At 41.7% G+C, this 22,448-nt stretch overlaps 2 protein-coding genes across 6 annotated transcripts in view; one reads left to right on the forward strand and one right to left on the reverse strand.

Annotated features, from left to right (window-relative positions):
- Window positions 1-1,349: 1,349 nt before the first annotated feature.
- MISFA (mitochondrial sheath formation associated) lies at window positions 1,350-15,479 on the reverse strand. The gene is given in 3 exon segments (XM_067749672.1): window positions 1,350-1,455; window positions 3,922-4,010; window positions 4,423-15,479. Coding segments are annotated over 3 exon segments (174 nt in total). The 5' UTR covers window positions 4,492-15,479; the 3' UTR covers window positions 1,350-1,439.
- Window positions 15,480-15,794: 315 nt separating this feature from the next.
- UEVLD (UEV and lactate/malate dehyrogenase domains) overlaps window positions 15,795-22,448 on the forward strand; it is a 46,819-nt gene continuing 40,165 nt past the window's right edge. For 4 of the 5 annotated variants that reach the window (XR_010946117.1, XM_067749666.1, XM_067749669.1 and 1 more), the window contains exon 1: window positions 15,796-15,970. Coding sequence is in view for 4 of the 5 variants with exons in the window: in XM_067749666.1 (XP_067605767.1) it covers window positions 15,929-15,970 (42 nt within the window). In the remaining variant the exon portion in view is untranslated. Of the gene's footprint in view, window positions 15,971-22,448 lie in introns of all 5 variants that reach the window. The other variant, XM_067749667.1, reaches the window with a different exon arrangement.

Genomic DNA, 22,448 nt, shown 5'->3' on the forward strand with positions numbered 1-22,448 from the left:
GGGAAGATGAGTCCTTAGGAATATATGAGGCAAGTGGGCACAGCCATGCAGCCAGAGAATGTAGGCACTTAACTCAATGGAATGTGTTGAGTCTAGGTCATACAAGTATCATAAAAGATGCTAGTATCCTAGATTTATAAATTATAAATTTTTGCTTACGAATTTTGAATTCACTTTTTCTATTAAAAAAAGTAATCCATACAGTGCATAGAGGCACTTAAAAATACTTTAGCAAACAAATGCCAAATAGTCATCAACAATATGCTGTCTGTGTAACCAAAGATCTACTTTGTTGGTAAGTGTATACTTTTGAACAATGAAACCATTGGTCAACCCAAAGCAACCACAGAATGGGAGCAGTTCCATATAATTTATTTTAAAAGTATTTGCTCCTGTTAGGGTTTCTTTCTTTCTTTCAGGGTCAGAAAGCTCAAACCACTTTTAGAGGGCTCATTAGGAATATCCTAGGGCTCAGACGCCCACATTAATTGCATGGGTCTTATACTTAGGTTCTCATTCTTGGTCTCATGAACTCAAACTGCACCATACTGAGGACTGGGCGGTTAGCTTTTGTTTCTACACATGCTGCCTGGATCAGCAGCAGTCACTGCTAAAAGAAAAGGCAACTTCTTGTTTATTCAGGTGAGGAAGACTTTTGAACCAAGAGGTAGTCAAGATCTTGGATAACCCAGCCTCTCTTGCGTGGCTCCTTTCCTTGGCATGTAAAAGCATACCAAAGAGAAGACCTGGACCTTAATTTTGACTCTGCTACCGAGAACTGTGTGGGTTGGTAAGGTACTTAAGCCTCTCAACTTCATTTCTGCCATTTTGTAAAATGAGGCTGAGGTTACTATAAGGATTAAAATACTGTATAGTTTAGTATCTAGCACCCAATATGAAAATGCCCTTTCCCCACGTGGTGTAAGCTTTGGGCTTAATGATAGCTGTGAAAAGGCCACAGAGAAATACCCCCAGAGAATAGGCTTAAAGTTGCTGCAATCTCTAACCCTTTCTGTAACATTTACATTTTTCACCCCTGCCTGGACCCTGGACCTTGGACCCAGGAGAAAGGTATTATGTGGGAAATAGGTCTAAAGAGCTCTAGAGGATTTCTATGTTCAAGGGTACAGAATAGGGGACAAATTGAAGTAGGTATCTTAGTCTTAATGCCACTCTTACAGACTATGAAGCAGAGGGGACCCAATCACTCCCATCCACCCAACTACCTCCCGACCCTCCATCTCCCTGTTTTGAGCTAACAGAATACCAAGTCTTCATCTTTAAAAGTGCGGTAACTTGAAAAAAAAAAAAAAAAAGTGTGGTAACTTGTTACATAAAATGTGATAAAATGGTATGCAATTACTTTATGTGAAACCAACAGGAACAGTACAGCTGGTCAGGAAAGCTTCAGAGCTGCATTACTTCACCAGGATCATTGCTTATTTCCACCGGAATCTGGGAAGAAAAAAGTATGTCAGGTGGGTCTTGTCTAGTGCTTGCTAGGGTGTGGGGCTGAGATAGCTGCCCTCAAGGGCAGGCAGGGGTAGCTGTGTCCAATTCTGTCTCACCTAATGCCTCCAATCCCAGTTGCCACAGGGGCTTAGCAGTGTGGGAGCTGACAAGAGGCAAAGAAAAGATGAACATCCAAGGTCTTAACAGGAGGAGAGAGGAAAGAGACATCTGCCACCAGAACCGTTTTACAGACCAGTGTTTACCTGATGAGGGACAGTTAAGCGTGGGTTGCTGGTGTGGGCTAAGTGGTATAGAAGGCTGAACATATAAAGTGTCCCATGAGCATGAGACTAGGTCAGCACTGTCAGACAGCTTTGAGTCTGGGCCTGAAATATCTTTATACCTCCAGTTTTTTTGAAAGACACTGAAGAACTTAAAAAAAGTAAAGACTCTTAGGAAAAGATGTATAAAAGATCACATGAAAGAGGGAACTCTCTCAACTCTAAGTAGATAGTGAATAAGAATAGAAGTAGGTATGCTACAATAACTTAATAAAGAAGAGAGTATTTGTTTCTAAAGTTGGATTTTGATGCTTAGTTCATTTATCTCGGGGAATACATTTCAAAGTGGGAAGAGAGAACACAGTTGAAGGCACATTTACCCCTCCTGGGGGATACTTATATCCCTTCCACATCGTTCCTGCAATGAGAAGCATCCAGAAGACAACGATCATTGTGGGGCTTCTTGCTTAGCTGGTGGTGTGTGCAGGGGGAAACAGGCGGTTCTGAAAGGTGTGGTGCTCTATTCCCTGAGTCCTGGAAACTGGGCTGTCTTCATTCAAGACCAGGTGGTGGATGGTCCAGCATGATAGCTCCTGGCTGAGGAGCTTCGTGGTCTAGTCTGGCCTGAAGTGGCTCGCCATGGCTATTTGGTGGTCAGAGCTCAGACACCAATTGTGACATCAGCTCCTGTGACCTTGGGGATCAGAGTGAGTAGCTATGGGACAGTTGGCCAGGATGCCAGATGTGTAGAGGCTGAAGAGCCCTTAGCAGGAGGGCCCCATTCTTTAGTGACTCTGTGTGGTTAGGATCTAGCTGATATCTTTATTAACTCATCACCTGCCAAAATTTTGACTACTTGCTTTATGCAATCAGATGCAAAAAAAAAAAAAAAAAACACTGCTGTGAACAAAGCCAAATAAAACACACCCTGGATTAACTGGGAGGAGTGACTGGGTATGTACGCTATAAGCAATTACTTAAATACTATTGTTAGGCTATTTAAAGAAGAAAAATCTTGCACTTTGCAAAATGGCACAGTTAAACCCTCATCGTGCAGGGGAAGCCTCCTATCAACTTCCCTGAGAAGGGAAGAAAAGGAAGATGGGCTATTATGCCCATTTCATAGCTGGAGAAACCGAGGCACAGAATAGTTTCAGTGGTTTGGTCAGGATCACACTGTGGCAGTGGCTCAAGCTGAACAAGTGCCCAGTGCCTCCATCTGCATCCCCACCCCACACAGGTCTGACTGTTGGGCCAATACTCTCATAGAAATTCTGGGGCAGATTGAGAAAACAAACAAACAAAAGAACCACCATCATGCCTTGCTCCTAGTATGGGCCTGGGACTTGATAGATAGATACCCATGCCTTCTGGAGGAGCTTCCCAGAAAACTTGCTCCTGTAACTGGCATATTACTAAGACTCTTAGAGTTAAGTTTAACAATGGGAACATCTTTGAAAAAACTGGTCTGAATGACACGGGGTGGGATTTGAGAAACCCAGGAAATGGTTTGCTAAAAGGACACGGCTACTAATGTTTCCTATCGGCAGGCTGGTCTAGTGGAATGAGTGAGAGAGGTATTAAGTCCTGAGATCTATGCTTGCACCCAGCTTCACAAATGGGTTGGTTTGTGTGGCCCTAGGTAAGTATAGTCACCAGTAACTCTTTGTTGACTGGTTCATTATTTTGCCTAGTTGTTAAGTTAGCATTTACTAAATGCTAATTGTCAAGCTTTGCAATAAATGCTTTACATGAATTCCCAAATGTAATCCTCACAAAAACAGAAAGGTACTGGAACATCTCCATTATACAGAGGAAGAAACTTGAGGTTCAGAGAGATTGAACTTTCTCAAGGTCACATGGCTAGGAAGTTGCAAGGTTAGGACTTGAACTCAAATTTACACTAACTCCAGTTTCAGCGTCTGCCAAAGAGGGCATTAAAAATGCTGGTCTAATTTGTTACAGAGTTTGCATGGAGAAAATAAGTTAATAGATGGAACAGTCTTTGAAAAGAATACCCCTGAGGTACGGTTATTGACAAATCTTCGAACCAGGGCTTGCTGTCCTCAGCAGTACTCCCCAAATTCTTTCCCCTTCCGCAGTCTATTTTATTTTCCAGATTTCAGGGTGCCACTGAGTTCTCTTGAAAGGGAAGAATCCAGCCCAACAGACCTTCACGCCCACTCACAGCTGCAGATCTTCATCCAAAATCCGACTCCTCAGGTGTGTCTTGCTCTCCTGAACAGCCTACCTCTCCTTCCATTTCAGAGTTGGAGGCTGAGGAAGAAAGAAACTCAAAGGCAGAGCTGGCCCAACTCGTTGGCTCTGTATGTGACTGGAAGGGCTGCTGAAAAGGTCCCACCAATGTCCACATTCCCTTTCCTCCCAGCAACCACTGATCCACTTGGCCTGAAATCCAGAAGTCAGGCACTGTCTCCACCAGACCCCTTATAAATTCCATAGTGCTTTGAAATAAGTGATGTTAAGTACCCAAGTGGAGGGGGAAAGGCTTAACGATGTCCCAATGGGATGGGAAGTAGCCTGGGAAACTTTGTTCCCACCACATCCTGACCTCTTATTAGTGGTGAGACCCCAACTATCTTTCCTGTTTGGTCAGAAACGCCAGCTGGGAGGGTTAGCCAGAGCCAGGACTGACTACGAGGGATTAACAGGCAAGGTCACTCCTTACCACAAACTCTGGAAATGTGCCCATGTAACATGCAAATCCAACAGAAAGCATCCAGCCAAGCACGATCATGATAATAAGTAAAACAATTTCTAAGACACGATTGCACAGCAAAAGACTATTCACCAAGATCTTGACAAAGGAGTATGCTCATGAAACCCTCAGTTGGGAGAGGTCTCGCATATCAGTTCCAGTCCTTAGCTCCAAAGGATCTGCAACTCCCTAATAGAGAAGCTGGAGTCTAGTAGGGCATTGTGACATCACTGATTATATGGCCCAGGCCACAACAGGTCAGAGAGACTGCCCCCAGACCAGCAGTTGAGCAGCAAACTAAGCTCTTTGAATGCGTTATCTCACAACAACAATATGAGGTAGGTACTATTATTTATCCCATTTTACTAATGAGAAAACTGAGGTTTACAGAGCCTGAGTGACCTGCACTAGGTCACACAGGTGATGCTCCAGATCAGGGCCCAGTTGCCTGTTAGGAAGTTGGGCTCTTTAGACTAGAGACAGGGATTGGGAAAGGTGTGTTCCTAGGTCTATGACAGCCGTGAGTGAAACAAAACTGAATTCTAGGGAAATGAGAACTCTTTATTTCTGTCCTTGCAATCCCTCCCCTCCCATCTCAAGGGCTGTCTCACCACCATTTTATACCATTCTTCAGTTCCTTTGGTCAGCTCCTGTCCACTGGTTCTCTTTTCTTTTCTTTTTATTATTTTTAAATAAATTTATTTATTTATTATTATTATATTTTTGGCTTCATTGGGTCTTCATTGCTGCGCTCGGGCTTTCTCTAGTTGCGGCGAGCAGGGGCTACTCTTTGTTGCGGTGCGCAAGCTTCTCATTGCAGTGGCTTCGCTTGTTGCGGAGCACGGGTTCTAGGCACGCGGACTTCAGTAGTTGTGGCTCGCGGGCTCTAGAGTGCAGGCTCAGTAGCTGTGGCACATGGGCTTAGTTGCTCCGCGGCATGTGGGATCTTCCCGGACCAGGACTCGAACCTGTGTCCCCTGCACTGGCAGGCGGATTCTTAACCACTGAGCCACCAGGGAAGTCCTGGTTCTCTTTTCTTGGCCTTCAAGAAGCCATAAGTATCCTTGTCCTCTACTCACAAAAACCTCCAACTGTTGCTGTGGCTCCCTTCTTAACTGTCTGTTTCTTAACTGCCTTTTACGGCCAAAATTCCTAAACAAGTGGTCCATACCCAAAGCCTTTCTTTCCAGTCCATGCTTTTCTTCCATGCATCACATCCTGACTTCTGCCCCCACCTCACTACTTAAGATGCTCTCTCGGAGGTTACCAAGGATCTCCTTTTTGTCACGTTTAATGACCTTATCTTGATCCCTTTGACCTCCCTGCACTGGTACAGTGGACCTCTCCCTCCACCAAAGTTCCTCCTACATACACATCTCCCTATTATTTTCATATTCCCTTTATTTTCATGATAAATCATTGTAAAACATGAAACTATCCAAAGATGTATAAAGAAAAACGTAATACTCTCCCCCTCTTTCTTAGTCACATGATGTAACCAGTGTTACCAGCTTAGTGTGTGTTCTTCTGCCCAAGACTTCTCTACAAGCTTGCAAATATCACTACACATATAGAGGGATACAGAGGGGTTTTTTCAGTGTTGTTTTATTTAAGGTGATCACACTACACGTGCTACTATGTAACTTGCTTTTCTCCTATAACAATACATCACGGACATCCTCCTGGGTCAATTGATAAAAAATCTAAACACATTCCTTTTTTGTTTCTAATAATAAGCTTTATTGAGGTATAAATCACATGTGATAAAGCACACTCATTTTTAGTGTACAGTTGATATGTATTTTAAAATGTGTCATTCTTGTAACTACCACCACAATCAGGATAGAAAAAATTGTGATCATCTCAAAAAGCTCCCCGTGCACCTTTGCAGTCAATCCCTTCTCCCTAAATCCCTTGGCCCCTGGCAACCACTGATCTGCTTTTGCGTTTTCTAAAACTTCATATAAATGGAATCATAACCTTCTTCCACTGGCTTCTTTCACTTAGCATTAATGCTTTTGAGATTCATTCATGTTGTACAAGAGTTAGTTCTTTTTTATGGAATATTATTCCATTGTATGGATGTATCGGTTTATCAATTTACCTGTCAAAGAACAATAGGGTTGTTTCTAGTTTGGGGCTATTTTGAATAGAGATTTTGTTTTTTGAATAGAGATGTTATAAATATTTGTGTACAGCTTTTTAAGGGAATATAAGTTTTAATTTTTTAGGGTGAATCCCAGGAGGAGGATTGCTGGATCATATGAAAAGTGTCTGTTTACAAAAGACCCTGAATAGCCAAAGCAATCTTGAGAAAGAAAAACGGAGCTGGAGGAATCAGGCTCCCTGACTTCAGATTATACTACAAAGCTACAGTAATCAAAACAGTATGGTACTGGAACAAAAACAGAAATATAGATCAGTGGAACAGGATAGAAAGCCCAGAGATAAACCCACACATATATGGTCACCTTATCTTTGATAAAGGAGGCAAGAATATACAATGGAGAAAAGACAGCCTCTTCAATAAGTGGTGCTGGGAAAACTGGACAGCTACATGTAAAAGAATGAAATTAGAACACTTCCTATACTATACACAAAAATAAACTCAAAATGGATTAAAGACCTAAATGTAAGGCCAGACACTATCAAACTCTTAGAGAAAAACATAGGCAGAACACTCTATGACATAAATCACAGCAAGATCCTTTTTGACCCACCTCCTAGAGAAATGGAAATAAAAACACAAATAAACAAATGGGACCTAATGAAACTTCAAAGGTTTTGCACAGCAAAGGAAACCATAAACAAGACCAAAAGACAGCCCTCAGAATGGGAGAAAATATTTGCAAATGAAGCAACTGACAAAGGATTAATCTCCAAAATTTACAAGCAGCTCATGCAGCTCAATATCAAAAAACCAAACAACCCAATCCAAAAATGGGCAGAAGACCTAAACAGACATTTCTCCAAAGAAGATATACGGACTGCCAAGAAACACATGAAAGGATGCTCAACATCACTGATCATTAGAGAAATGCAAATCAAAACTTCAATGAGGTATCACCTCACACCAGTCAGAATGGCCATCATCAAAAATCTACAAAGAATAAATGCTGGAGAGGGTGTGGAGAAAAGGGAACCCTCTTGCACTGCTGGTGGGAATGTAAATTGATACAGCCACTGTGGAGAACAGTATGGAGGTTCCTTAAAAAACTAAAAATAGAACTACCATATGACCCAGCGATCCCACTACTGGGCATATACCCTGAGAAAACCATAATTCAAAAAGAGTCATGTACCACAATGTTCACTGCAGCACTATTTACAATAGCCAGGACATGGAAGCAACCTAAGTGTCCATCGACAGATGAATGGATAAAGAAGATGTGGCACATATACACAATCGAATATTACTCAGCCATAAAAAGAAACGAAATTGAGTTATTTGTAATGAGGTGGATGGACCTAGAGTCTGTCATACAGAGTGAAGTAAGTCAGAAAGAGAAAAACAAGTACTGTATGCTAATGCATATATATGGAATCTAAAAGAAAAAAAAACGGTTCTGATGAACCCAGGGTAAGGACAGGAATAAAGACACAGACATAGAGAATGGACTTGAGGACACGGGGAGGGGGAAGCGTAAGCTGGGACGAAGTGAGAGAGTAGCACTGACATGTATACACTACAAAATGTAAAACAGATAGCTAGTGGGAAGCAGCTGCATTGCACGGGGAGATCAGCTTGGTACTTTGTGACCACCTATGGGTTGGGATAGAGAGGGTGGGAGGGAGACCCAAGAGGGAGGGGATATGGGGATGTATGTATAAAAAAGTGAATCAGCAGAAACTAACACAACATTGTAAAATAATTATACTCCAATAAAGATGTTAAGAAAAATAAGAACGAAAACTGCCTCTTTAAAAATTTCTCTCTCACTAATTTTCAGCAATTTTATTTTCAGGTTGCTTTGTGTAACTTTCTGCATGTTTCTTCTACCAGGGGTTTGGTGAACTTCTTGAATCTGTGGGCTTATGGTTTTCATCAAATTAGAAAAATATTTGGCTACTGTTCCTTCAAACACTTTTTCTGTCCCCGCTTTTCCCCTTCTGTGACCTCCACTACTTGTGTATTAGACCAATAACCAGTGTGATTCTGTCCCACAGCTTGCTGGTACTCTGTTCATTTTTCTTCTCTTTGTGTTTCATTTTGGATAGTTTCCATTGCTGTCTTTTTCAAGTTCACTCATCTTTCCCCCTAATCTTCGAAACTTCTGTTAATCCCATACAGTGTATTTTTAATTTGATTTTGTATTTTTCATCTCTAGAAGTTCAACTTCTCTCTTTTTTTTTAATTCTACCTTTCATTTTTCTCCACATGGTGTTCATGTTTTCCTTTACATCCTTGAGTATATTTATGAGATTGATAATAAGCATTTTAAGGAAGCTGTCTGCAAATCTATCATCTCTATCATTTCTGGACCTGTTTCAATGGTTGATTTTTCTCTTTGTTGTGGGTGATATTTTCCTGTTTCTTTGAATGCCTGGTAACTTTTGGTTGGATGTTTAACATGGTGAATTTTACAGTGTTGAGGGCTGGATTTTGTTGTATTCTTTTTTTTTAAATTAATTAATTAATTAATTTATGGCAGCGTTGGGTCTTCGTTGCTGCACACAGGCTTTCTCTAGTTGTGGCAAGTGGGGACAACTCTTTGTAGCAGTGCATGGGATTCTCATTGTGGTGGCTCCTCTTGTTGCAGAGCACGGGCTCTAGGCACACGGGCTTCAATAGTTGTGGCACGTGGGCTCAGTCGCTGTGGCTCGCAGGCTCCAGAGTGCAGGCTCAGTAGTTGTGGCACACAGGCTTAGCTGCTCTGCGGCATGTGGGATCTTCCAGGACCAAGGCTCAAACCCATGTCCCCTGCATTGGCAGGTGGATTCTTAACCACTGCACCACCAGGGAAGCCCTGTTGTATTCTTTTTGATAGTGTTGGGTTTTCTTCTGGGATGCAATTAAGTTACCTGCAATCAGTTTGAGTGTTCTGAGGCAAGTTTTAAGCTTTGTTGGTGGGCCAGGAGCAGCCTTTACTCTAGAGATAATCATCCCCACTACTGAGTTATGACCCTTTTAAGCGCTCTTTCTGATGCCAATGGTATTAGGTCTTTCTGATCGGTGGAATTTCCCACAACTCCCAGCCCTTCTGGGAGCTCCAAGAAATGTTTGGCCTACTGTTTCTGGGTGGTTCTTTTCCGGGCCTCATGGAATTTTACCCCATGTGTGCACAGACAGAACTCAGCTAAAGACTCACAAGGGTCCCTGTGGAGATGTCCAGAGTTTTTTCTCTGTGGAATTGCCTCTTTTCAGTACTACATCCTGTAAATTCCTGGCACTTTGGCCTCCTTGGTACGCCACTATCTTTCTTTTCAATTCAGCTTCGTTTGGGTAACCCCTCTCTGTGCTGCAGTCTGAAAACTGCCTCTGGGCAGTAGGCAGGGGCTTTTAAAGCTCATCTCTTTTGTTTCCTTTCTTTCAAAGTTCACAGTCTGGTGCTGGCCCTTGTGCAAGATCTGAAAATAATTATTTCATATATTTTATGCAATTTTCTATTTGTTTATGGAGAGAAGACAACTCCTGTAGCAGTTGATTCTTCATAGACAGAAGCAGAAGTCTAACTTATTTTTTTTTAATTCCTGTATAATATTCCACGTGTATTTCTTCTTTCTCTCTCTCTCTTTTTTTTGGCCGAGCCACATGGCTTGTGGGATCTTAGTTCCCCGACCAGGGATTGAACCCAGGCCCCAGCAGTGAAGGCGCCGAGTCCTAACCACTGCACCGTCAGGGAATTCCCTCATCTTTCTCCTAATAATGGGTATATCAGTCAAGATCTAGTCAGGAGATAGAAACTACACAGTAATTTGAACAGAGAATGTTCGATAAAAAGAATTATTAACTAGGAACAGGAGATTAATGGAAGAGGTAGAAAGCTCTACATGTCACAGGAATAGCATATATAGGGAGCAGCCACCACCACTAGAACTGAGGCAAAGCATCCAAGGAAGGAATAAACTTGAAAGAGTCTCTGCCCTTCCAGGGTTGAGATCCAAAACTTGGACAAGTGGTGGTCATGGTAGGGATATCCAATGAGCTGCTGTAGGCCGAGCCTGGAACGTAGGGCACCACCCTCTGAGATGCTGGTGGAATTTGCTGGGAAGTCTCCATGGGGGGTGTCTGTCAAGCTTACTGATCATTGCTGAGAATCTACCCTCTGGGGATACACCAGTAGAATGTACTGGGAAGCCACCTTGTTGGGGGTGGTAGAACTCATTTGAGTAGCAGAAGCACCACTGAAACTCAATGGAAAGCACCCTACACAGGGGCCACTGAAACTCGACAGAGGTGAGCACTACTGGATATCCCGACTCATGCCACTGGCAGCCACACAGTAGGACCAAGAACAAAAGCACACTGGAAGGAGGAAGTCTCTTCCTCCTTGCAGTATCACCCCCAGGCCCTCTATTGACAAAACTTAATATTGTGCCCACTAGCAAGAGAGAAATCCTTAAAAGGTCCACCTCCACAATAGCAGAGCAAGCAATAAATGGTGTATTTGGAACTGAAAGGCAATAAATTAGTAACCGGCACAATGTGCATTTAGATTTTTTTCCCAACTTTTTATCACCATAAACAATGCTGTGATTGTCATAAACAAAATTTCTTGGACACATTTCTCTTGCACGTTGCCAATTTTTTACTTAACCAGAGAAGCAGCAAAATGACCAAAAAAAAGCACGCCAGTTCAGACAGAGCATGAAAATTGAGAGGCGATATAAAATCTTGAGAAAAAAGAACTAGTTTAAGAAAAGAAAGATTGCAGTTTCATTTCACAAGGTCAAAGGACATTTGTGGAAGGATGGCCTGAGATGCAGCATATGCTGTCAGTCAATGAATAACAATATAAGCTCCACACATCTAAAGAGTAAATGATACTGTCTTGTGTTTTTGGTTTTTTTTTTTTTTTTTTGGCCGTGCTGCACATAGCCTGTGGGACCTTAGTTTGCCGATCAGGGATTGAACCTGGGCCATGGCAGTGAAAGCACTGAGTCCCAACCACTGGACTGCCAGGGAATTCCCAATACTGTCTTCTGATGAACAAAAGTTCTAAATTTTCATGAGGTCCAATCTGTCTATTTTTTTCTTTTGTTGCCTATGTCTTTTGTGTCATATCCAAGAAATCACTGCCAAATCCAATGTCATAACGCTTTTGTCCTATATTTTTTTCTAAGAGTTTTATTGTTTTAGGGCTTACATTTAGGTCTTTGATCCATTTTGAGTTAGTATTTGTATATGGTATTAGATAAGGATCTAACTTCATTTTTGCATATGGATATTCAGTTTTCCCAACACCATTTGCTGAGAAGACTGTCCTTTTCCCACTGAATGGTCTTGGCACTTTTGTCAAAAATAATTGACCATATATATGAGGGTCTGTTTCTGGACCCTCTACTCCACTGGTGACATACTTAGAGTAGTCAAAATCACAAAGGCAGAAAGCAGAATGGTGCTTGCCAGGGGCTGGAGGGAGGGAAGAATGGGAAGTTATTGTTTAAAGGGTACAGAGTTTGTTTTACAAGATGAAAAGAATTATGGGACAGATGGTAGTGATGGCTGTAAAACATTACGAATGTAATTAATACCACTGAACTGTATACTTAAAAATGGTTAAGATGGTAAATTGTACATTATGTGTATTTTACAATTAAAACTTTTTTTAAAGAAGTAAATGATAAGGATACATTTGTCTGATATTCAGAATACCGAGGTTTTATCCCTAAACAATGTGTCTGATAGGACACATAACTATGAAAGCAAAGAGTGTAAACAGAGATCAGAAGCAGAGGACCAAGAAAAACCATTCTTGTGTTTTTTCTCAAACTATAAACAAAGGAGCAGAATATACACTATTCCCATTTCTAAGCCTGAGGACTTTTTTTCTCTTTTAATATAATTAACATCTTTGTATAATGCATACATCCTGGGTACTTTTATTTCTCTAAGACAAATTCCCAAAAGTGGGGTTAAAACTGGTATGTATATTTAATTTTGTAACCTTTTCTCCCCAGAACATTGTCAGTAATACATCTCTTATTCAACAGGATATCAGAAACAAGGAAATAGGAAATACTTCACTAAACCTCAGTTTGCTCAACAGTAAAAGTGAGATAATAATTGATAATAATTCCATCTAGGGTTTTGTGAAGATTAACTGCAATGAAGCGCATAAAACTCTTAGCAATGTACCTTCCACATGGGAACTGATAGCTACACACATGCATGTGTGTGCACGTGCGCGCGCACACACACACACACACACACACACACACACACACACACACAACAGGCGTAGAGTGTTCCTAGTGCCTATAATTCATCCATAGTTATTAAACCAGAAGAGAATTGGTGGTTTGGATGGAAGGCCTCTTCCATAAAAGGTTCTTTCATAAAAGATGGAAGAACCTTGTTCAGGCCTTACTTCTAACTTGATAGCTTTTCCTTGATTAATGGATTTCTGATAGGATCTGTTAAATCTTAGAATCTCTGGAAGTTTCGAAGTTTCTGAGGTGTGTTAGATCTGGCTGAGGTGCTCTTAACAAGCCTCTTATCCTTCAACCGTCTCACCTCCTACCTTGTCTCCCGGCTTCCACTCTCCACTCCCCACCCCCCACCCCAAGTCTCTTCACAACTCATCTGTCAGACTTATTCTTTTTCAACTCAGTCAGATCGTGTCACTCCTCTGTTCAAAACCCTCCAGTGGCTTCCTCTCTCTCAGAGCAAAAGCCTAAGAAAGAAAAAAGCAGCCCCTTGCATCTGGGAACCGGACTGACCTAGCTAGGTCTCAGTGTTGCTACAAGCTGACCTGGCCCTCACAGCCAGGCTCCTGTTGTCTCCTGTTGGATATAAACCATCTCAGAACACTGACATCAGACAGGGTCACTCAGACCATGATAAAATGAGACCAAACAAGGCCTCGTCATAATTTCTTCTAAGCAGAGACAAAAACAAGGTCACTGTGCAACCCAGGAAATACCCAAACATCCTCTTCTCTCTGCTAATGAGACTACTGGTTCTCTACCAATCACAGCCTTAAACTTGCTCTAGTTTACCCATCTGAGAGATAATATATATTGAGATACCCAATCATAGAATTGTCCCTGCCTTCTGACAGCACCCAATCCAAAGTAAAGCTTTGATTCCTTAAGCCCTCTCCCAAATCACGCAGAGCCCAAATCCTATAATAGGTTCTTTCCACACTCTTACTCAGCTGTCCCAGTGGTTCTCCACAGTATCTGCTCCCTCACCGGAAGGGGTAATCAACCCAACTTGTTTAAGTATGGGTGTGTTCCTGATGGTCTCTGGTGGGAAGGCATTGACAAGCCAGAGTACCAGTTGTCCGCAAAGTTCTTATAGTGGTTAGAATCACCCAGGCTTGTTAAAACAGATTGCTTGACCTGATCCCCAGAGTTTCTGATTCTGTTAAGTCTGGGGTGAGGCCTTAGAATCCGTATTTCTAACAAGTTCCAGGTGATGCTGAGGCTGCAGGTCTGGGGACCACACAGGAAGAATCACTGTCCTAAACCATCTGTGGCTCCCCCTTATTTCTCTGACGTAGCCTACTTCTGCTTCCTCACCTCTTCTTTGGACTCCAGCCACACTGGCCTCCCCGCGGTTTTGACTCTCCCCAAGCACACGTCTGTCTTAGTGCTCTGGTTGCCCTCTAATATGGAATGCTTACTTTCTCACCTCTCAAGGAGACCTACCCTCACTTCCTTAACCTGCCTTTTAAAAATTATTCCCCACAACACTTAATCAGTTCTTACATATGGTCTAATTTACTTACTATTTTTATTGTTTTGCTCTCCTCCTACTAATAAAAGAATGACAGCCTTAGGACTGCTGATACTTTTGTCTATTTTGTTTACTGCAGTATCCTCAGACCTAGAAAAATATTGCAGGGGAGCAAAATTTGTCACCCTAAAACGTGTCTCTTTGGCAGGAGGGTTAACTTAGGATGTCCATTTTTAAGGCCCCAAAGACTTCCCCCTAACTGCCTAAAAGGATTTAGAGAGAAGGCCCGTTCCCCTAATTAAGGTGTCACCAGAGATATCTGCAAAGAATATGGGATAGGTGTGGTGGCGGGAACTCGGCAGAGCCTAGAAATCAGAGTCACCTAGTCTCTGCAAGGGCCAGCAAACATTTGTTTACCAAGTATTTACTTTCTCCATGTGAACTGCCTTTCTCCCCTTTGAAGTCTCAAACCACAACCCCCAACATCCTCTTTTGCCATAGCTGAAGATGGTATTTAAGGTGAGGGCTTCGGCCATTAAGGCGAGTCACTCAGTTCTCCTGGGTCTCTCCCAGGTATACATGCTATTAACTTTTGTTTGATTTTCTCCTATTATTCTGTCTGGTGTCAGTTTACTTCTTAGACAGCCAGAGGAAGCTAGAAGAATAGAGGAAAATTTCTTCCTCCCCGACAATATCTAGCAAGTAGCCAATGCTCAACAAAAGTTTGTTGAATAAATAAGTGCTCCTTCCAGTCTTTCGCTTTCTTCTCCCAATAGAATCACAGCATTCCTACCTTTGGCTCTTCCTATAAATACAATCACCTTCCTGCCCACCCAACCTCTTGACAGTTACAATAGCCAGCTCTCAGGACTTTTTAGGCCCACTGGCTCAAACCAGGGATGCAAAGCAGGTAAGTAACTCATTCAAGGAAACCAAACAAGGCCCGCAAATTGCATCTCTTCGTCTTACTTCTCCAGATGACATTAACCACCAATCTACCTTTTTTGTCTTCAAACTCTGTTGCCTGACTTTTTCCTCTCTCGGCCACCAACGCTGTTATGCTCTGCCCCGCCCCGCCAAAGGCACACCACCCTCACTCGGCTGTCTTATTTCCCAGTTCTGACAATTCTCCTCCTGCGTCCGTTTTCCTATCCAGCCCCCCCGAAGTTTCTCTTTTGAAGCTCCATTACCTCTTCCTTCCTAAATCCAACCACAATTTGGGGTCTTTCTTGATCTTTCTCGATACTCTACTGAATTTATCATATCCTTCTCGAAACTCTCTCCCAGAACAGCGCCAATATCTTCTACCTCCTTTACTGCTTCTCCTCGGGTCCTTCCTATTCCTGTCTTCACCGATGTCCCCAAGTTTCCCTCCAGCAAGCTGGGTCGTGGTTTCCTTGGCGCTCACGCGTTTCTGAACGCGCTCGGGGTTCGCGGAGGAGCGGTGGTGCGACTCGGGGCGGAGCCTCGCTGAGCCTAGGGCGTTGGACACCGGTGGACTTTCGAGTCTGGGAAGGGGCGGGGCCTTGAACCGCTCGGGAAGTTTGATCCTCGGCAGCCCCCGTCCAGGACAGTGCGGAAGGAGATTCCCGGGCTGGGGTCTCAGAACCCGACTCACGGTCCTGGCTGGAGATGGAGTTCAACAGTGAGGGTGTGACGCGACTGCTTGGCAAGGTGCGGCCAGCCCGCTGGGCAGGGTCTGGGGCGCCGGGGCTTGGGGGCGTTTCCACCCCTGGCCGGGCCACCTCCTTGGGGCGTTTCCCCGGTTTGTCAAGGGGCTTGGAGCGGGGGGTGGGCTGGCCTGAAGCCGACTGCGGGGAGTGGCCGCAGGGAGGGCGCGGACCTCTCCTTCCCGAGGCCGGGGCTCTGGCTTCGCCTGCAAATCCGAGATCCCCCAACCTCCACCCGCTGTGAGACCTTCTCACGCCACCAGCTTCTCTTGGTCTCAGCTTCCAGCCCTCGCCAGTCCCTTTAACCATGCCTTTCTCTCTGCAGAAATGGCCTGCCCTCACCCCACCCCCTTTTTTTTATGATTCGCGTGGCTAATCCTTTGTAGGACTCAACTCAGATGTCACTCCCTAGAAACAGAATCACTACCTCCTTTACTTGCTTTCAGAAATATCGATTATCACATCGTGGAGTAATTATTTACATACAAACCTTACTCGGGCGGTGAACTCTGATGGCAGAGAGTGCTGTAGAATTCCCATCACCTAACCTGACACGACGGAGTGCTGAGTGTGCAGTGAATGAAAGACCTGTGTAGACTTAAGAATGAAGACAGGGTTGGAAGGCCCGGAAGAGATCCTCGTAATGTTGAAAGGTTGAGGTGGAGGGCTGACCCGGAAGTCTGACCTGCGTTTCTCGGGCATGACTAACGCCAGTTTCTATGTTACACCAGGCTCTTAGTTCAGGCTGTCTGATTCCCCACCAGTGTACAGTCTGAGGCAACCACCTTTTCCACCAGTTTCTTAGTTATATGATTCATAATGCTTCTGAAAACTTCCCTATGCGGAAACGGTACGTTTATGCCGTTTTTTTGTTTTGTTTAAAATTTTATTGAAGCATGAGACATGATACATTCAGAATAAAACAGTAGCAAAATGTAATGGCAGCAGTTAAATATGAATCATATACATGCACATACTTTTCTGGTTCTTTTGATTACATTTTCCTTTCAAGATAAACTGCTCTCTCTTTAGTTGGGTTTGCCTGTGTCTTTCTTTGTTGGGGCAGTTTGTACACCCCTTCGAGGTTTTGAAGCCTTATGATTGAAATTGTTTATATACTTGATTTGAATGATTTTATCTACTGTGACAGGTGTGTAGGTCTTGTAGGAAGAGAAGTATCATCGTCCTTAGGATTACACCCTTCCTGTCTCCTCTTCAGAGAACATGAAATTAAAAGAACCACTCTATCAAGTTTTTCAGTGACGGAAGCATGGTGTATTGTCCAGGGGGAAGAATTGCTAAAGCTGAGAATAGAAAAAGAACTTCATAATTTTGGTGGAACTGGAATGCAGGAAAAAGACAAAAGAGAGACAATAATTTTCTCAAGGGTGGGACCAGTATAGTTGAGGAAGGTTTTTGTTTTTTATCATCAGTGCATAGCATGGAGTCTGGCACTTAGGTGCTTAATAAATGTCTGTTGGATGTGTAAATTAAGGAGACCATTTAGAAACACGTTAGTCCAGCAGGTATTTCCAAAGGTCCTTAACCCTCAAGGTAGGCAAATAATATAATAACTTAATACTTGGAAATAATTTTACTGCTGAAACATTTGTGAAGTGAACAATACATTAAAATCAAGCAACTGTAAGGAGAACATGAAAAATCTTATTGAAAACAAATGAAACCTAATAAGTATTCCAACCTAGATAAATATTCCAGCTTCATGGATGTGAAGATGTCAGCTCTCTCCAGATTGATCTATAGAGCCAATGCAATTCCAATCAAAATTCTAACAGGGTATTTGGCGAACTTTTCAGACTGATTCTAAAATCATTTGGAAGGGCAGAAGGCCAGGAATAATCTTGACATTTTTACAGAAGAATAGGTGTGGGACTTGCTCTACCAGATGTCAAGACTAGTAATGGAGGCTTAGTGTGATGTTGGTGTAGGACAGACAAATTAACCAGTGGAACAGACTAGAGGGCTTAGAACCATGTTCACACGTGTTTGGAAATGTGATATAAAACAGAAGAGGCATTGCAGATAACTACAGAAAGGAGAATGCAGAGACAAATGATTATCTATACAGGCGAAAATGAAATTGGACCCTTACCTCTGACCAAACATAAAAATTCCCCGTGGACTGAAGATTCAAGTGTAAAAGACGAGCTTTAAAACGTATAGAGATAAACGTAGGAAAGAATCTTCATGGACTCAGAGTATGCAAACATTTTTTAAACAAGACGTAAAATACTCAAAGAAGAGTGATAAATTTGATTGCATTCAAATTAAGAACTTTTATGTATAAAAAGACACCATGAAGAGAGTGAAGAGGCAAAATACAAACTTGGAGAATAATATTTTAATGCATAATTGACAAAGTATTGGTATCCAGAATATATAAATTAGCCTACAAATCAATATTAAAACCAATAGAAAATTGGACAAAAGACACGAATAATCACTTTTTAAAAAAAGAAGAATCAGGGAAATGAATGTTTGCTCAACCCATTAGTAACCATGGAAAAGCAAATTGAGAGCATGGTAAAACACCATTTTCTCTCACTAGATTGTCATAAATTAAGGTCATTTCAAAGGGTTTGGAGGATGTGGATGAATGGGAATTTTAAACTCTGTGGTAGTTACCATAGAGAATTCATAATATATGAAGCAAGAGACATTCACAGAATTACTCATCATTAAAAAGTAGAAACAACCCAAATGTTCATTGACAGAAGGAAGGATAATTTGTTCTGTACTCATTCACACAATGGAAAATACTATGCAGCAGTGAAAATGAATGAACTACAACATGCAACAATACAAGTGAATCTTAGAAACATTATATTCAGTGAAAAAAATTGGAGGTTATATGCAAGATTATATTTTGATTAAAACAAGAAACAACGAAACAACAGTGTGGTGTTTAGGGACGCACACAAATGCGATAAAAACTATGGAGGGCAAAAGCAAAGGAGTGTGACCACACAATTTAAGGTAGGCAGTTGAATGGTTAAGAGAAGGAGCACCCAGACAGGTGTAATAGAATTGGAAAGGTCTGTGCTGTCCAGTATGGTAGCCACTAGCTACATGTGGCTCTTTAAATTCATCAAAATTAGATAAAATTAAAAATGAGTTTCTTGGTCACACCAGCCACATATTAAGTGTCAGTAGCCACTTGTGGCTACTGTATTGGACAGAACACATAATGATCTTTTCCATCATGGCAGAAAGTTTTGTTGGACAGCACTGTTCTATATCAAACATGGGTGAGTTGGTGCCTGAGTGTTTATTCTTCAAAATGTATATATATGTACATATATGTTTATATGTATATATATTCTTTTTTTTTTTTTTTTTTTTTGCGGTATGCGGGCCTCCCACTGCTGTGGCCTCTCCCGTTGCGGAGCACAGGCTCCGGACGCGCAGGCTCAGCAGCCATGGCTCACGGGCCTAGCCGCTCCGCAGCATGTGGGATCTTCCCGGACCAGGGCACGAACCCATGTCCCCTGCATCGGCAGGTGGACTCTCAACCACTGCGCCACCAGGGAAGCCCTGTATATATATTCTTTAATTGTATTAAATATTAAGTTTAGAAAACTTCTCTGGTTCCCTAATTCCTATTTCCCACTCCCCTGGCCAAGTTACCTTGGACAGGTAACTTAACCTCGATTTGCTCAGTTATGAAATAATAGGATTGGATTTGATCTGTAAGATTCATTAATGTTTAATTTTTTTTTTAATAAAATGATGCCACAAAGTATTCCTCAGGGTGTCCAACATTTGAGCAATGTCATACAGGAGTACTCTTGATGTTCGTAAGTATCAGTCTACTAAATAAACATACTGTAGTATAGTGGATAAAGTTAAACTTCTAGTAACTCCTCAATTTTTCAACTGATTTTTATGATAGTATAATTGCTTTAGTTTTAGAATCTCATGGGCCAGTTTTCCTCTTTAGTTCCCTGCCTGCACCCTTTAAGCAAATGGCATTGTCTGAGGCATATTCCTTGGAGAATGTTATACAAGCTTCTCTTAGGTGGTATAGGAACAGTAATGGAATATATGTCTTAATATTACACTAAGAAGATACTCTGTTTCATATATAGTGAAAATGATGTGCTTTTTATTTTTCTAGGACAGATAAAATAGGTGTTTTTCGTCAGAAAGGCAAATCACATATTCGACTAGTAGTGATGTTTGGATTTTCAAGCCCTAACAAAGAGTGCTTTTGACAAACTTTTATGTCAGTTTTGCAGTTAGATCAGTTCTGGTATATAGCCCTATGCAGCCATTAATCATTACATTCTCAGAGGATGTTAAGGATGTAGAAAACAGCTTATAACATCAAATAGAAGACAAAACAAAAATTATTTGGTTCATAATAAATATATATTCCAGGTGACAACAATGCAGCCTTTTGTACATTTGTGTAGTGTCTGGAGTTGGGATGGTTTCATTCACTTTTGTTTTCACTGAATCTGGGACTCATTTTTACCCTGCTGTAGTTAATACTGATCGATTCTTAGTTTTAGTGATCTTAGTGATCGATGCTCAGTCCTTTGGATCATAATTGCTTTCTATATCCACTCTACTCATATAAATCTGCCTCTTTGCTAACTCCCATCCAATTAGCCTGCATTTATTGAAGCCGTACCCTGTGCTAAATGCTATGGGGAAATAAAAATGAGTAAGAGATGTTTCTAGTCCTCAAGTTGTTAATTATACACTTTTTCTTCTGCCAAATTCTTTCCCATCTTAAAATGACCTTCCTCCTTCCCTCTAATTTTCTGTACCGTTCTAGGCTCTAATGTGAATTGTAGACAGCTCTTTTCAGAGGCCTTTCTGTAACCTAGGTATGCTTTGTCGATTCGTTTCCTGTCGGTACTTACTATTGTATACATATTTTGTTTAATATCTCACTTTTACATATGTTAATCATGAGATCTTCATACATACCTGCTGAAGTTGGCAGGCAGTAGAGCTATATCTCTTTTGCCTGTGAAAAACTTAAGACTCAGAGAGAGGAAATAGGATCTCTTAGCAGTTATTTTATTTTCTCCCAGTCTCCTCCAACCCTAGGCACCCACTAAGCTACTTTCTGTTTCTATGGATTTGCCTATTTTGGGTACTTTATATACAAGTCATACAATATGTGGCTTTTTGTGTCTGTTTTCTTTAACTTAGTGTAATGTTTTTAAGGTGTATCCAAGTATGTATCAGTTCTTCATTTTTATGGCTGAATATTCCATTTTATGGATATGTCACACTTTATTCATCAGTTGATGGACATTTGGATTGTTTTCACTTCTTGATTGTTATGAATAATGCTGCTATGAACAATGGTGCACAAGTTTTTGTGTGGACATGTTTTCATTTTTCTTGGGTATATACCTCAGAGTGGAATTGTTGGGTCATATGGTAACTCTGTGTTTAATCTTTTGAAGAACTGCCAAACTCTTCCAAAGCAGCTGCACCATTTTACTACCAGCAGTGGTGTATGTATATGAGGGTTCTGATTTCTCCACATCCTTTCCCACATTTGTTACTGTCTTTTTGATTATAGTATGAATCCTCCGACTTCTTTTTTTTTTTTAATTTGTTTTTGGCTGCATTGTGTCTTCGTTGCTGCACTCGGGCTTCCTCTAGTTGCGGCAAGCGGGGGCTACTCTTTGTTGCGGTGCCCGGGCTTCTCATTGCGGTGGCTTCTCTTGTTTCGGAGCACGGACTCTAGGCGCACTGGCTTCAGTAGTTGTAGCACATGGGCTCAGTAGTTGTGGCTCGTGGACTCTAAAGCGCAGGCTCAGTAGTTGTGGTGCACAGGCTTAGTTGCTCCGTGGCATGTGGGATCTTCCCCTGCTAGGGCTCAAACCCGCGTCCCCTGCATTGGCAGGCGGATTCTTAACCACCACGCCACCAGGGAAGCTCTTTTTAATTCTTTTTTAAGATTGTTTTGGCTGCATTCCTTGAATTTCCATATGAATTTTAAGGTCCGTTCGTAAATTTTTGCAAATGAGCAAAAAAAGTCAGCTGGGATTTTGATATGGATTGGCGATTGTTGAATCTGTTGGGGAACATTGCCATCTTAACAATATCAAGTCTTCTGATCTATCGACAAGGGATACCTTTCTATTCATTTAGATCTATTTTAATTTCTTTCAACAATGTTTTGTAGTTTTTAGAGTGTAAGTTTTGCATCTTGTTAAATTTATTCCTAAGTATTTTATTCTTTTTGATGCTATTGTAAACGTAATTGTTTTCTTAATTTCATTTTCAGAATGGTAATAGACTCTTAACATACTTTTTTTTTTTTCATTTAATGCCTAGCACAAGTCCAGGAGGTGGGTATAATTTCTCTTTGCGAATGAGAAAATAAGTTCAAAGAAGTTAAATGATTTTGCCCACAGGGCAACCAAGGTAGTATTTCTGAGACTACATCTGGATGAATGAGGAGGCAGGTCACTCAACCTGACTGCAAACCT

Source organism: Pseudorca crassidens, chromosome 9, assembly GCF_039906515.1.
Source record: "Pseudorca crassidens isolate mPseCra1 chromosome 9, mPseCra1.hap1, whole genome shotgun sequence".
Taxonomy (NCBI): domain Eukaryota; kingdom Metazoa; phylum Chordata; class Mammalia; order Artiodactyla; family Delphinidae; genus Pseudorca; species Pseudorca crassidens.